This window comes from Antrostomus carolinensis, unplaced genomic scaffold (genome assembly GCF_000700745.2).
Source record: "Antrostomus carolinensis isolate BGI_N321 unplaced genomic scaffold, ASM70074v2 scaffold29607, whole genome shotgun sequence".
In the NCBI taxonomy this organism is placed as follows: Eukaryota; Metazoa; Chordata; class Aves; order Caprimulgiformes; family Caprimulgidae; genus Antrostomus; species Antrostomus carolinensis.
The window spans coordinates 4,718-21,086 of NW_010327113.1; the positions used below are offsets into that span (position 1 = coordinate 4,718).

The window sequence follows — 16,369 nt, forward strand, 5'->3', positions numbered from 1 at the left end:
GCTCTGAGGGACTGAAGGAAACCTGGCTGAGCAGGGAAATGTTATGATTATTGGGTGGCAGCATGTACTATCGGGCTATCGTGTGATAAGTTTAGGAAGCTGTTTCTGCAAGGCAAGAGGTGTGTATTTGCAGGGAGTATTAACTTTTCTTTGTCAAGGTAGGGTGAAGCTACCCTTACCTCTTCTGGAACACTGAATTCACAAGAGTTGCATATTTTAGATAAACGTCTTGTGAGACTATAAATAATAAGCCGTTAGAAATTTGCATGGCCCCTCACTGTATGCATAGTATTTTTGGAAGTGCTAGCTTCTGTGCAGGACTCTAGACTATAACTCTTTTATTTTTAAGCCCTACTGAAGAGTGGGAGAATACAGTGGAAAATATTTAAAATTAGTATTATGTAGTTTTCCAGTTTGTAGTCTGATGTGTAGAAACTGTTTAAGTTATACTAGACAAACTATTCAGTGTGAAAATTTGTTTACCAGTCCTGTCTTTTAGTTACAAAGGTGGCTCAGCTGTACCTCACATTGTAGTTAGGTGAGAAAGGTTTAGTTTCCCACTCCTGAATGTGGGAGATGAAAATTAGCTAGAGTTAGGAAGAGAGATCAGGAAGAAAGATCAGAAGGCTGCAATAGAGGGGTACAGGAAATGGGTGGGAGTTGAAGAAACATGTTTTTCCTGAAATGTAAAATTAATGTACAATCTAGCAACTGAGCATTGAAACCTATTGAGAGAACTTGTCCCTCAAATAATAGATTGTTATGGACAACAGCAGCTTTCACTACTATTGCTTACATTGTTTTCTTCTGTTGATTTATGTGGAGAATTACTGTGGTTCTGTACGATTTCTCTCTCTCCCTTAAGTTTTAAGGTATTTTTCTTTCCCATGTCCTCTTTGTTGTATGTTTGCTGTAGCGTAAGCACTTGCAATGAAGCTCTGAACAGTTAGGAAATGTCGTGTTCTCTCTATATCTTGGAGTCAGCTCTGTTCAGAAGTACTTATGACTGCATTGGAACCTCATTAGCCCACTTTAAAGGTGTGACCAAGGTCCCACAAAATACACCAGTCCTAAGATTATGGCATGAAGCAATCCATTAATGTTGTTTAGCATTTACTTAAGCAGCTAATTTTGATATTTAGCTTGTTAAAATATCCAACTATGAAAGATTCTGCAGATGTGAGTAAAACTACTTTGCTTTGGTTCTGCAGTGAAAAAAAAAAAACAAACTGCTTAACACTTCATGTGTGAGGGAAAACTCAGAATATTAACCAATTATACAAATACCTTCTTCAGTCCATAAAGTCTGAAATGTTAATACATTTATGCCATGAGTATGTAGAGCTCAAATATAAGTAACCCACGTAATTGTGCTTTACAGCTGCCATTTGTAGTGTAGGCGTACTTCTAGATTCCCAAATGTGGTGCAGAGCAGAAAAGCCCAAGCAATGCTGGCTGAGCTGATACAAATGGTTTTAAATAAATAATAAAAAGAGCTAGCTTTGGTCCTGAAAAAATTATCACAGTAGTTCTGCTAATAGTTGAGGGAGCAATGCTGGTTTTCCTTCATACTATACTGGCACATCTGTACTGTTTGTAGTCCCAGAACCACTTCAGGCGTAGCTAGTGTAAGTAATTTTGTGCTATTAGGAGCTGTAATGAACCAGACCCAGCTCAGGGGTGGGCACAGCTAATGTTTGCTAAGGTTTGAATACTGCCAATTCAGAACTGGAAGTTTAAGAATCAGCTCTTTGAACCTGTAGTCCTGTTATTTACATAGCACAATAGATTACATGTATGTGAATGCTTAAAATGAATATGATGAACAGTATCAAAGATTATTAAAACTTTTAGCCTCTTGAGTATTAGTGAAACTTAGAGAAACTTGGGAAGAGGTGAAGAAATTTTGTTAGTTACAATCAGTTGTCACTCATTTGAAAGACATTTTCAAAAAATTAATGTGCCTGTGTACGCATGACTAGTTTTCTTGTTTAATTCATATGAAGCTTTTCTATAAGCAGAAATAATTAAGCCTTCTTTCTTATGAATTTATGTCTCACTAATTTCCTGCTTTACTGATAATTTATGCTTTCATTCCCTTCCTTCCCCTAAGGCCAGTAGTGCCAGCTTCTTTGTGTCCATCATCTACGAGTTGATCAATGTGTGGTACATGCTGTGTGGCCAGTTCTGACATAAGTATGGGGATATTTCTTAGCCAGTGTATAAATAACAAGGCCATTATTAACTTGGGTCTCTTTCTTCTTCCAAATTTAATGAAATTTCATGTGAATCCATCAATTTAACGTTTGCCTTTTGTCAAATATGATTAAAATTGGCAATGAGATAGATTTAGTCCAATCACATGTAATTTTCTCCAGAAAGTTATTAAAATAGCTTAGCCTTCAGATTGGGATGGAAACCCTCTCCATCACAATGTGAAGAGTGTAGTGTGTTGCTGTACTGTATTTCTGAGTTCGGGATGCTGCATCAAAGGCTTTATATCTCATGGCTTTCTACTTCCTCCTTCCTCTCCAAAACCAGCAAAGTAGCTGGAGCCTATTAACTCCGAAGCATGAGTTAACAATCTCATATTGTGTCTTTCTATCTGTGTCAAGGAGAATGGTGATCAGTGTTGAGGAACTTGATTAAAAAATTCCTAATAAAATAAATACCAGACTTTCTGGACTTTCAGTGGTAAGATGTTGAAGGACGAGAAGATTAAAAACTGAAAAGAAAACTTTAAAAACAGCCAAAAACCCCCCAAACCCTAGAAAAATCAAATTTGTATTTATGCAGAGAAAAATTGAGCACACTATATTTAAGGACAATATGCTCCTATGGTATTACTTCAGATTGCCAGATGAATGCCTTTGTATGGGTTTGTGTTTTGACTGTTATTGCAGGGAGATGTGTAAATGGAAGTCAGCAACCAAAACGTTCACCCAGTATGCTGAATGGAGGAGATTAATACCAGAGCTTTTGGCTCTGGCTACTGCCAAAATGGTTGGTTTTAGCAGGTGATGATGACTGGAATAAGTCAGTGGCGAGGGGAATGGAAGCTTCAGCACCAAGCTGTGTGTGTCAAGGTCTCCCCTGTATGAAGTAAAACCAAACCCTTGAAATGTGAGTGCAGGGTGAGAAGCTGGGAGACCATTTCCTCATATCTGCATGAGTTTTGGCTTCCCTGTCCCAGCAGCTGCTGCCACCAGATTCTCTACAGCCTCTTGTCTGTATGCAGGAACTTGCCGAGTTAAGACTCGGTTAAGAGTTATAATGAAGGCAGAGAGTCAATGACTTTTCTGAATATGGTGAGGTTTTCTTAACAAAGTGTGGCTACAGTTCCCAGTCTGCTCATCCTGGATGCTGGTAGATGAGCTAGTGCAATGAGCGGTGCAAACTCCTGAGAAGTCAAAGGGGGTGCTGGTGAAATGTTTTGGTGGGAGTAGGAAGAACTATGCAGAGAGCTGCAAGACAAAGTACTGTGTGCATGTGGTTTCTCTAAAAAACAAAATGCCTTTTTTAATCTCTTGTATTTAGTAGGGGTCCTGGGAAGGTTCTTGGTCTGAATATGCTAATGCTCTTATAAATGGGTGAGGCAAATGTGATCAGAAGACTTCCATCTAGAAATACCTTATTGATACTTTCTAAATTGTATTGTTCTGGCATTTTAAAGAGAATATACTTTTACTTTCACAGATTAAGCTGCCACCAATGATGGAAATCATAACGGCTGAACAGCTGATGGAATACTTAGGTTAGTAATTACAATAAATGGTTTTCAACTATCTATTATACTTGTGAGTAGTAGGATAGGAGGACTGTTTTATTTATTTACTATTTTATTCAGCTTTACTTGAATGCATACTTCAAGAAAACTATTTATGGTATTCAGTTACTCATACTTTTCCTTAAATGCTTTTAGAAGTTTTCTAAAAGTTTTCCAAGTGGTTAGTCTAGTGAGGCAGTTGGTATGGCTTAGTAGACCAACACATTGGTAGATTTAAACTTATTCATGTCTCTTACAATGTTGTTTTGTTATAGTTGACAGAATGTAGTAAGTCAACTGTGCCTTTAATTGTCTGCAGTAACTCTAATCCTTGGTACTATAACCCAATTAAAATAACAGGAAAAATTAACTTAGTCACAGTGGTTGGGGCCTCATTTGCAGGCACTACTCCATTATCAGATTCAGTGTACAGCTAAACTGCAGCTGTTTCCATCTCACAAGTCTGTAACTTCAATAGCCCAGAATGATCCAGATCTTAAAAGCCCAGTTGCGATAGTACTTGAGCTATATGTACCACAGTTCTTTCCCTTGGTAACCTAACAAATCTGAAATGTTTGAGCTTAATAGACTAGGTGCGATTTTTCTTAAGCAAGAGGGAAAAAAAACTTACTATATTTTCCTTCTTTCTTTTTGCTTGTAAAGAATGTAGCTTGTTCTTTTCAAAAGCATATTGCTGAATCTTTCAATGGAAGAAAAAAGTTAAATACATAATGTAAAAAAAACCAGAAAACCAACCAACTTAAGAAATCTTGCTGCCTGTATCTAAACATTTCTTCTAATTGTATTGATAGAATAATACTGTCTGAAGTCTCTGCGTAATCACAGTTGGATAAATGTGTGTATTCTTTCTTGAAGGCATATATTAGCTTTTGGAATTATCATATTAAATTGAATAACAAACTTACTTTATCAAATTATTTAGGTTCCTAATCGGTCAACAGAATCAGCAGTTGCTGAATGGTTCTTCTACAGCTTAAAAAAAAAATAATTAAAAAAGCCCTTCAACCACTTTGAACAATCTTAACTTAAAAGATTATAAATTAGGAAACCTGTAATGAGTAGAAACATATTTTTTAGGAATGGAGCAAGGGAGTAAATACAAAAAGCATTGAAATAAAATCTGAAAAATTTGGGAGAGGCAGCTTGTGAATACTAGTCACTGAAAGAGTTATAAATCTTGAACCCCAGTGTGTTGATTAACTGATTAATTGCCTTTGTGTTGTAGACACAGATGGAATACAAGCCTTTCAGAATTACTTGTGTATGGAAACATATGCCAAAATTTTCATAGTATCCATCAGGATAAGTGGTTGCATTTTTAAATTGTGTTATACAATTACATTACATTGCAGTGTTACAAACAATTAATGTTTGACCTTTTTGTATTTTTGAGGCGCAGAGGGAGGTAAATGTCTGAATAATTAAGAGATTGGTGTGATAACACAAGAGATTATTAAACGCTGCTATAGTAACAACATTCACCATTTGAATTTTATTTCTTATACAGTCTTACTGTGTTTTTTATACTCATATTTTACTCCATAATTATAATTCAGGTTATAGAAAAATGCGCTTTCGTTAATCTGATAGAAAACTTCAATGATGGTACTTACGATCAGTCAGCTTCAGTCAGAAGTGCTCGTAGAAATGTTGAAGCTTTAAGTGTGGAATAAATTTAATTTTATTTTCACTTTTTTTAGGAGACTATATTCTTGATGCAAAACCTAAAGAGATATCTGAAATTCAGCGTCTAAATTATGAGCAGGTAAGGAGCTGCTCCTAAAATACAGTTGCTTATGTCTGAAGGAACTAAAACTTTTTTCCCCGCCTAAGTTATATCATCTTGTTAAAAATCAGAAACATCCAAACCATTGTTTGTAGTCTTTCCTTTTTTTTCCCAAGGCTTGATGAAGAGTATTATTTATAAATACTTCCTATTAGTGAAGAAAAACTCAGTATCTATTAGCACAAGATTTTTTTTTTTTTTGCGTGCAATGAGTGTAATGAAATAATTTTGGTTTTATTGAGGAATTCTAACATGGAAGTACAGATGGAAGTATGTAATGGGGTGGCTGCTCTTTGAAGTCTTGTTGTGTGCTTCAGTGTGTTGTGTTCTGTGATCCCTATTAGACTTTCTCTGAAGATGTAAACTGAGCAAGAAAGAGATCTTTGTTCTGAGTTGTGATGGATGAAAAGAAGTTGATTCCCTATCATGAAAGGCAATATTTGCACTGACCACTATTTTGATATCACCACAGAAATCTTTCTATGTTAATGATAATATAATGCTATTAGTTTTAAAAAATACTGCTGTATTATCCTGGAACTATCTGGTAACAGCTGTTTTTTTTGATCACTCATGGAAAAGTGATTTGAATTTTTTATAGGTGTTAGGTTTCAAGGTATTTCTATTTATTAGTAGGTCGTCTTTTCTTGCTCTCATTTAGTGTTGAAAACCAAAATTAGTATCTTGACATAATTGAAATTAAGATGAAGATTGAATGTGGATTTTTTTAATAATCCAAAATATGACTTGTATCAAATTATATGAATTATTTTTGTAAGAATAAAATTAGCTATAGTTTTTTCCACTCAATTTTGTGCTGTAGAAGATTATAGTTGTAATCAGCTTACAGGAGGGTGGTGAAAACTATATATCTGGTTAAAGTGGCTTTCTTGTGTTTAAATATATGAACTCTGTTGCATGCTGAAAGATGTCTAAAATTTCTTCCAAGATCTAGGTAACATTCATCTTTCCAACAGATGCAAAACTATGCTTAGAATTGGATCATGAAGTATTGAATAATGTAGCTACCTCACTTAGCATGTTTCCTTAGTGAGTGTTGTATGTTTTAATTGGTACATTCTTTATAATACCAAGTTACAAGATGCATAGACTGATTTCTTAAACTGATTTACGTTCTAATACACAGGCTTGTGTTGGCATTCTGCTTTATCTACTAATGTGCTGCAGAAGTAAATATTCAAGTTAATGTATTAGTTAAGTTACTGTTTAATGGATCCATTTATTAGTAATTTTCCTGCATTTCAGCAAGTTGCTTTTAATTTGATAAAATAACTTGTCACTATGTACCCCACTAATGCCTTGTTAGGCTATCTAGCTCTTCAATAGTTTTCTCATTATGCATGCTTTATAGTCAGTCATCCTTATTTTCAGGTTTTTGTCTTCCCTTATTGATTCCATTAGTTGTAGTTCTTGCCAATAACTGTCTTATCATTAAAAGAAGACAACACAGAGGCAACTGTTTCTAACAATCAGTGGTTTTAGCCTGTAAATCTCTTCAGTCTTCATCTTCTTTCCAATTTGTATTTCTGTTTTCTGTTTTTCTGTCATACTTTTTTCCCCGACTGTTGCAGTCTTTAATTCCTCTTCAGCAACAGAGTATTGCAAAACTAAGCAAAAAACAAACAAAGCCACCCACAAAAAAAAAAATCCAAAAAAGCGCTTCAGTTTCCCTGAATCTTTTGGAAGTATTGGAAATACTTTCTGATTATACTCTTTGTGGACTCTTCTCATTTGATGGAAAAGTGGTTCTCCTGCATGTCAGGCAACTTATTTGTCTGTTGATTCAAGAGAACTGTCTCACAAAGCACTTTTTCTTTGGTTTAGCTTTGTGGGACTGGATCTTCATAACTTGATAATTCCCCTTACTATTCCATTGGGGTCATGACTATAGTAAGTGCTACTTTCATGACTTATTTCTACAGTAGAATCTACAGGCATTTAAAAGTATGCCCAAAATAAGATAATAAAACTTTTTTTTTTAATGAAACAAAAAAATCAGATTCTTCACTGTTGTTCACCACTTTAAGTACTGAACCCCGAAATTAGAGTTGGCAAGTAGAACTGTGTATATCTGTTTGCTTTGTTCACTGATTTTGAGGTGGCAAGTTCTTCAGCCTGACTCATAAGGCAGGTCTTAAAGGAGAGAAGAAACCTCAAGAGAGTCCCTTAGAGATTACTTTATAATCCAATTCTTCTGCCATGTGGCTATGGGAAATAGAGCTAAAAGAAATAAGAGCTGCCTAAAAGCAGCTTATGAGTGTAAAAGAAGAAACAGTCAGATAGGAGGGAGAGTTCTTATTTTGCAGATCTCTTCTGGTACAATGAGAATGAATAATGTGAATATGCATTGAAACAGCCGTTTAGCTAAATTCCCATTTTGTAATTTTTTTTTTAATTGATGAGTAAAAATGATGAAGGGTTACAAGAGTACCCACCAAGTGTACAAAGCTCTATTTGGTCATCTCTTTTTTTCTTTCTGCTGTCAGAATATGAGCGATGCAATGGCGATTCTACATAAGTTACAGACGGGTCTGGATGTCAATGTGAAGTTTACAGGTGTACGAGTATTTGAATACACACCTGAATGCATAGTGTTTGATCTTCTTGATATCCCCTTGTACCATGGATGGTTAGTGGACCCTCAGGTAACTTACTTTTTAAATAATTCCAAGGGAGTACAACTTATTCTGAATTTTATTTTGGGAGGGGAGTTGTTTCAGAATTTTAACTGGATTCAGTGATTACGGTAATTGAATTTCTAAATCTTGTCAGAAAAATTGGATTTTCTTCAGTGAGGAGTGAATACAGACTGTACATGTTTTTTAGTGTGGTGCAGAGACTGGGTCTATAGTCAAGTCTATAGTCAAAGCCTACGCTAAATTTGTGACCATGTAAATGAGAATTGTTGTTCTGAGGGAATTGGGAAGTTGCCAGATCTAGTGTCCCAGTCATCATTTTTGAAAGCTCGTTAGAGACCACTTGGAAGGAGTGCAAGGTTACTTTCCTCCTTTCTTTAGTTCTGATTGGCTTTTGCTAGTCACTGCTTTTGAGAACTGAGGATGTTAGAACCAATTAGAGAACTGCATCTTTAACAAATATAATTTATTTTTAATGATACTATTTAATAAACAGTAAACTAGTACTGTTTACTTAGGGGGAAACTGGTGAGTTTGGCTGGAATAATCTGCCTCTGTTTTGGTTTTTTTTTTTCCCCCTTTCTTTCTTTTCATGCCTTGTTCATGAAAGTTGCTGTTCTCTTATCCCCTTGGACGTCCCCCTTGCCCAATTGAGACAGCTGATGCTCCATTCTTGCCTCCGCTTTAGCAGCAGCTTTTGATGTTAAGTGTTAACTTAAGGATTTAAAATAGGATCTGAGACCACAAAATGTGTAACAATCTGGGCTAAAACTTTTTCACCTAGTATTTTTAGGGTACTTTCTTTGTTGAAACTCTTCTTTTCTCATGAATAATTGCCATAGGCTTAGGTAAGTTCTCCAATTTGTATGCTGTTCCTTCCTGCTCCAGGTTGCTGACATAGTAAAAGCAGTTGGTAACTGCAGTTACAATCAGCTAGTGGAGAAGATAATTTCCTGTAAACAGTCGGACAACAGTGAACTGGTTAGTGAAGGTGGGTAACTTTTTTTCTGCTTTACCAAAGTATCTACCCTGTCAAATCTTACATATTTTGTATGTGGATCTCAGTATGTTAGAGATACAAGTGTGAAGAATTGCATTCTGTTGCTGAACTTCTTTCCTTGGGCAGGCTTGTCTTCTAAACTTCCCTGATGAAATGTCTAAACCAAGGAGCAGCCTAATTCTCTTGATCTGTTAAACATACTTTTTAAAAAGCTGGAGAGAACTTCCTTTTATGAAAAGGTATAATGAGCAGCATTCAGATTTCAACTTGGCTATATATTATCTCCTATAATTAGAACATGAATTATATACTACATGATGACAAGGAAAAAAACAGTAATGTTTGAAGTGGCTATAGCATTTCTGAACATGAGAGGATTATCTACAATGCTGAGATTTTAGAACTTTCAACTTGTTTTTCCCCTCTGAGTGTGTTGTCTTAAATTTGTGGTAATAAGAGGGCATCTTAGTAGGGAGAAGATAGAAAACCTGGTTATACTAGTAATATTTTCCTAAATTAGGAAGTAATAGACACACATAACAGTATTTACTGATTTTGCAGGATTTGTAGCTGAGCAATTTCTAAATAACACAGCTACACAGTTGACATACCATGGACTGTGTGAGTTAACTTCAGCTGTCCAGGAGGGAGAGCTTTGTGTGTTCTTCAGGAACAACCATTTTAGCACCATGACCAAATACAAGGTATATTCAACATTTTTGTCTTTACTGTTGTGGTTTGTGGTGTTATTTTAAAACAAATCTTTTTTTTCCCCCTGTTTTGAAATGGAAATAAATTCTGGTTTGTTATATGTAAGTATGGCTTATGGTGAATGTAAGGTCTGTAGCAAATGTTATTTGTGAATTAATAATTACAGTGTTTTTGATATCAGGATCCATTATAACTTTAAATCTTCTTGTAGCTCTCCCCTTTATGTTCAGTTTGCTCCCTGTGTTAACTCCCTTTGTGGTTATGTATAATGACATACATTTCTTACATGGCTTAGATTTACTTGCAGTTTGAGATTGACAATGATAAGACTAATGAATTTATTTAATTTCTTGTTTCTGAGGATATAGAACTTTGCTTTACATTTGGACCAATACATGGGTAGTGCTCTCATGATGTTCAAAATACCAAACATTTGGAGAGGTTGAGATGAGCTACAATATTAGTTCCCTTTGTTAGGGAAGAGGTTTTTTTTAAAGCTGAAGCTGGGAAGCAAAACGGTGAAAATAGTAAAAGGAGTATTACAGGATACAAAACGCAAGTGACAAGTGGGTTAATGCTTCTGTGACTCCTTCCTCCATCGAATGGAGAATCTAGCTTGGCAAGTCTACAATCATTTGTGGAGCATCTTTGTTCTAAGACAACTTTGCCTTTACTGAGATGATAATGTATTTTTATGTATCTGACTTGGGTAGAAAGGGGCATGGTCAAATTGTCTGCTAAAATTTAATCATCCCCTTCTCTTCAGTGATAAATGTGAATATTTTGAAGTAAACTTTTCATTGGCTTGCAATGTCAAATCATACTTAGACATTTCTCTCAAACATACTTATGAGTTATTACCTTTGTATAGAACTCTTGAAATCGTATTTTGGTTATCTGTTATTTAATAAGACTTTAATGTACACTTGCATTTATGAATAATGGCAATAAAAGCAAAAAAGGGGGGAGCGTAACGTACAAAAATGTTAAGAAACTACTGTTTTCGCCCTCTATTATATGATAATGTCATATACCTCATGTCATTGACATAACTGTTCCATTTGGCAGTCCTAGTCCTTTTTTTCCCTCTGTCTTTTAATCTTGACTGTCAATGCTTATCTATGGCATTTTGAATAATTACTCACAAGCTGAGCTAAAGCTCTGAATAGTCCTGATAAATAATGATTAACTCTAGAAACAGGTAACACACTTGGTTTTCTAATAGCTTCTTAGAGCACATCTAAGATTTGTTTTGTATGTATGTGCAATGATATTCTCTTTAAGCAGTAGGGCAGGTAAAAGGATCTTTTTCCTCCCTTTCTCTGTTTTTTTTTTTTTTTTTTTTTTTTAAAAAAAAGCTATGGAATATATCTGTTTATGGTCAAAACTATAATTGTTGTATTTCTCAATTAAGCTTATTTGTGTCACAATTTTAAGAGGTATGTTTTTGCTCCTCTCCATTTTTCTTAATATAGCTCTTGCAGTAGTTGGCAGTTTGTCATGTAGGCCTGTACATTGTTTTATGGTTGCTTTCATTATGGAAAAAAAACACCCAATCTCAGAACAATTTGGTTTTAAAAAGAAAATGCTATGTAGAAGTACAGATTTACTTTCTTGGGTACAAACGGTACCTAGAGGTGTAGGAAACCTTTTTAACTTCCTTTAAAAGATATTCCAGGTAAAAAACTGAAATCCTCCTGGAAATCATTCATTTTTGTGCTATAATTAAAACTTTTAAAATAGAAAATCTTCTTTTTACTCGAGTCAGTTATCACTTTGACATTTTGAATTGTCAGTACAGAATTTTGTTTGTAGAATGTAGACTGTTATCTTCTGCAGCCCAGTTTTTAAATTAAAGGCTGAAACTTTGTGTTTGTCAGTGCTTTATCAACTTCCTACTTGTAAGCATACACTTCTCAGTTGAGATCCTTTTTTCTTGAAGAAATAAAATTTCTTTGAAATAAATTTCAATGAGTTAAATAACCTTAACCAATATTAATAATATGGAACAGGTTAAGGCAGTGAATAAAAATCTATACCTGAATTTTAACTGTAAGAACTAAATCCAAATCCTAAGAAATATTGAGTTAAAATATGTGAAGAATAATGTTACTTGTTAGTTGTGTATTTAAGCTTTACTGCTACTAAGTCACCATGGTCTTAATCTTGTCCTTTTTGAGAAGTCTTAGACTTTTGAAATGCTAAGTTTTGGAAGATGGGCTGTTATTCTTGTGTTTCATCATCATTATGGAGATCTCGTGTGCAGCAAGTGTTCAATTTCCATGTTAGCTATGGGCTTTTAGTTCCTGATGTCACTTTTAACCGGTGTTATTCGTTTTGCCTTGGATTTCTGGTGAGTGGTACGTTGAAGAATTTGGGATATCAAGAAACTTTTCTAATAAAGACAAATTATTTATTAATTTCTTTTTAATGGCATCATTAACCTTTCTGCCTGTTTCTAACCTACCTAGCTATTTGCAATAGCTATATGACTAGGTATTCTTTCATATCAAGTAAGTCAGAAATAGACTTAACTTGGGCTTTTAGCCAAGATCAGCTATCCAAAAATCTTTGGACCTCCAGGGTGCTCCTATGAGTGCCAAGTGCATTGCTGTCAAGAGTTGAGACTTTCAACTGCTTTATGGTTTCCTTTTACTAGGCTTAATTCTAGCTCTGCAGATTTTGAGTGGAGTTTCTTCCACTTCATGGTTTGAGCAGTAGTCAGCAGTAGGTGGATTGTGGAGAAAAGTCCATCAATTAGGAAAACTGAAGGCACAACATGTGCCAGAGACAATGAAGATGTAGAACTTCTAGGGTGAGAGCTATGCAATTTGTTTGTCTTTCTCCAAAATTGCCCTTCTCTCTTCCCCCTCTAAGCCAATATATGGAAACAAAGCAGTTGTGAAGCTAAACAAAAGGGTATTACATATATAATAAAAGTTATATACATGTAATAAAACTTGTGTATTTTTAGAAACATTTACACTTTGAATAATTTGCAGTAACTTATAATGAAAACCCCTTAGGTACATTAGGCTGTTTAAGTATTATTCTAATGAGGCTAATACTTAAAACTTTTATTTGGAAGTTTTCACGTACAGCTGATACAGCAACTTGTATGCTGGGGATATTTCTTAAGTTCAGTGGGGATTTTGAGACTGATGTTTTAGTGAAAGGACTTAGCTTTCATTATGTCATTTTTCAAAGAAAGTAGAATGTAGGTTAAAAAAACCCAGATTGCTAAGCTTTTTCAAAGGAAATGCAGAAATTCTTACATGCTTATCTTCTCTAGAGCTGGCTTTAGAATTGAGGAGCAAGTGCGAGTAATTCATAAAAAATAAATACTTTGATACAGAAATAATTCAAAGAGAAAAATTGATAAATCAGAGGCATTTTAAAGTTCAACGTATCTGTTTTTCTAATAAAACAGATAAACCCAAATAGCCTTAATTCTGCTCTATATTGGTGACACATAACAATCATATGATTGAGATTGAGCCATTTCTAATATTTGTGGTGCTTGGTTGAACAGGTATATATTTTTAATTTTTATTAGAGTTCTTTCCACATCCCATCTGGTGAGCTTGTTTTAGAGATATTTGATACTTTCTGTATTTAAATATATTATATATGCATTTGTCTAATTCCTTAATAAGAGATAATCTTGTGGATATTTTAGAGCAGAAATGGGAGAGGTGGAGACTGGTAACATCCTTTGTGCATATAATTTGACCTTCCTCTTTTTTAAGTCTTACAAAGAATTTGCAGTATTTATTATTTGACAGACATTATCAATAGAAAAACAGAAAATTTACTAACACTGACCAATTATACTAAGTTTAGAGTGGCTTTATACGGTCAGATCAAAGGATTTTTACCTTGGTTTGGGATTGCTTATTTGGATAGTGGTAAGAACTCCTTGGAAACACTGAGCATACTAGTGCCCAACTAGTTTGATTGATAGGCTGGTTGATCTACTCATGCTTCCTTTGTGTCCAGTGCCTCCATCGACTCTAAGTTTGTGGTTTTTTGTTGGTTTGAGGTTTTTTTGGTTTTGTTTTTTTTGCATGGTTAGTAAATGAATTTCTGAGGAAGGGAACTGCAGTTCCTCACAAACTTGACTTTCTTTTTAATATTGTTTTATAATTTTTACAAAATAATAAAATAGATGGAGTTTTTTTACTGTTAAGTGCTTCATTCAAGATCAGAAGTAGAATGATTATGAACATACAGCAACACTATGAACACCTGCTGTAGATTAGGGAGGTATCAATGCTGTTATATACTGTAGGCAAAAGCTTATTAAGTCTGCTACCAGATATTTAAAAGGTATTTCTACAGTAATTATGGGAATGAAGATAATACTTTGGGCTTTGAGTAGGACAATAATAGGTGAGAAATTGTATTAGAACGCTTTTAAAATAATTATTAATTTAAAAGGAGTATTTGATTTATGAACAAGAGAAAAAGCAAAAAGGGGAAAACTGTTTTTAGTTCACTGGTGGTGTATTTGAATATATTTGTTACTGTTTTGAAATCTTCCAGTTCAGTTTAATATATGGGTACTTCTAAGAGGTTAAGCTTCAGACAGGTAATTATTGTGCCATTTTTATGTATCTTACAAACTGACTCTAGGAGTAAGAGTTAAATGGAAAGGACTCATTCAATAATAGTTTTTCGGTTTAGATACAGCAGTTGCTCTAAAATAATGGAAATTGAGGAGTAGTAGTGTAACAATAGTAGAAGAATGGTGGCAATGATTTTTTTTTTTTTTTGAGAAATTACTGTGAAAAGTTTTGAAGTAACCTTCATCTAACAACTTCAGTGAGGTTTTTTTCCTAAAGCTGCTGAGTTCATACCACAATGTAATTGTGAAGATTTGCAGACTGCATTTCAGAATAGACCATCAGTTCAATTATAATTTGTTTACTCAGTTTACATTATTTAATAGTCTTGAATAATTAATAATTTCATATTCCTCTTCTGAAAATTGAATTAAATTTGCATAATATGTTGACATTTCTGATTTGAAAAACGTTTGAGCATTAGGATCCTGTTTATAGAAAAATTATGTAACATTTTAAAACATTTTGTTATTGCATATAAAAGAAAAGCAAGTATGGCAATTCTGTAATATATTAGACTTCTGTTGAAGTATGATGAGTGCTACTTAATAATGGCAGTTCAGTTATCAGATTCTTAATCTGTATCACTATTATTTGTCCATTTGCTTGAGTAGCTGTTTATTCTAGTTCCTGTCCCTTTAATTGCATATTAATAGTCTTGGCTCATGTGATTATACAGTAATAATTTTCAGCACTTAAAGATGTGATTTTTTTTTTTTTTGCCTTTGCTTTTCATTACACAGATAATAAATACATCAAATGATAATTCCCTAGATCAAGGAAAAACAGGACTGTAAAGAGGGGATCAGTTTGGTAAGAATATCTTAGTTCAGTTGGAAGACTTTTCCTGCTAAAAAAAAACTGCTGACGTAACTGTAATACAACCTATTTTCTGTACTGAAAAGTAACAAGATGCTTACCTGTTTGGATTTTTAAGTATGTGTGTTGTAATTATGTTTTCTAGTTTATAAATGTTGGGTTTCCATTTCAGAACTCAACACAGACTTTTATTCAAATTCTAAGTATATTTCATAGCAACAATTGAACTTTTTCCTTTGGTGTTTAAGATGATGTCAGTTTGGCATAGTAGAGTTTATAGCTTCTTAAAAACATGTTTAAATATTTTTCCATTTCTTAATAAGTGTACAGTTCTTATTCTCATTCACTTGAATGAAATGGTGTATACTTTTTAAAAAAAAAATTCTTAATTTTCTGTAACAGTTAAAACATTCAGGTAGGTTAGACTAATCTCAAAACAAAAACATTCATGTCAACATAAAACACCTTCATAAAAAACAAGGGGTCTGATCTAGAGGTCCAAGAAAACATTTGCATAGTCTTTAAAGGACAAGGCTTAAAATATTTGCCTTTACTGTATGAAGCTATTGGACAGGTGTTTGGTTTTCCTTTTCAGTTTTCTAAACTGCTGGAAACTTGTTAATTGGCAAGAACAAGTAGTTTAAAGGAGTAATTTTAATTACTTGATCCTGGTCATTGAATTAACCCAGGAAAGGAGATGTTATAACCAGTAACATGACCTGCAGCCTACATCTGTTTGCATTTCAGCAAAGTTTTTGTGCAGATCGAAGACTAATAGATCATTCTTCGGCAGAACAATCTTGCTTTTATCCTTGGCTTTATTTCAAGCTTTTTGTATGTGAAACTATAAAATCTGGGCATTGGTCTACAATATCTAGATATTGATTCTGAGGATAAATAATTATTCGTAAGTTTATTGTAGGCACAGTTTAATAATTGTACACTTGAGACTTTCTTTTATTGTCTTTACCTATTGATGACAGT

The 16,369-nt window shown here is 34.1% G+C and overlaps 1 protein-coding gene across 1 annotated transcript in view; it reads left to right on the forward strand.

Moving 5' to 3' along the window:
* Positions 1–3,673: 3,673 nt before the first annotated feature.
* MINDY2 (MINDY lysine 48 deubiquitinase 2) overlaps positions 3,674–16,369 on the forward strand; it is a gene marked incomplete at its 5' end in the record, with an annotated part of 21,050 nt that continues 8,354 nt past the window's right edge. Inside the window, 5 exons of the mRNA XM_010171823.1 lie at positions 3,674–3,754; positions 5,488–5,552; positions 8,081–8,239; positions 9,119–9,221; positions 9,792–9,934. Coding sequence (XP_010170125.1) covers positions 3,674–3,754; positions 5,488–5,552; positions 8,081–8,239; positions 9,119–9,221; positions 9,792–9,934 — 551 coding nt within the window. The remainder of the gene's footprint in view (positions 3,755–5,487; positions 5,553–8,080; positions 8,240–9,118; positions 9,222–9,791; positions 9,935–16,369) is intronic.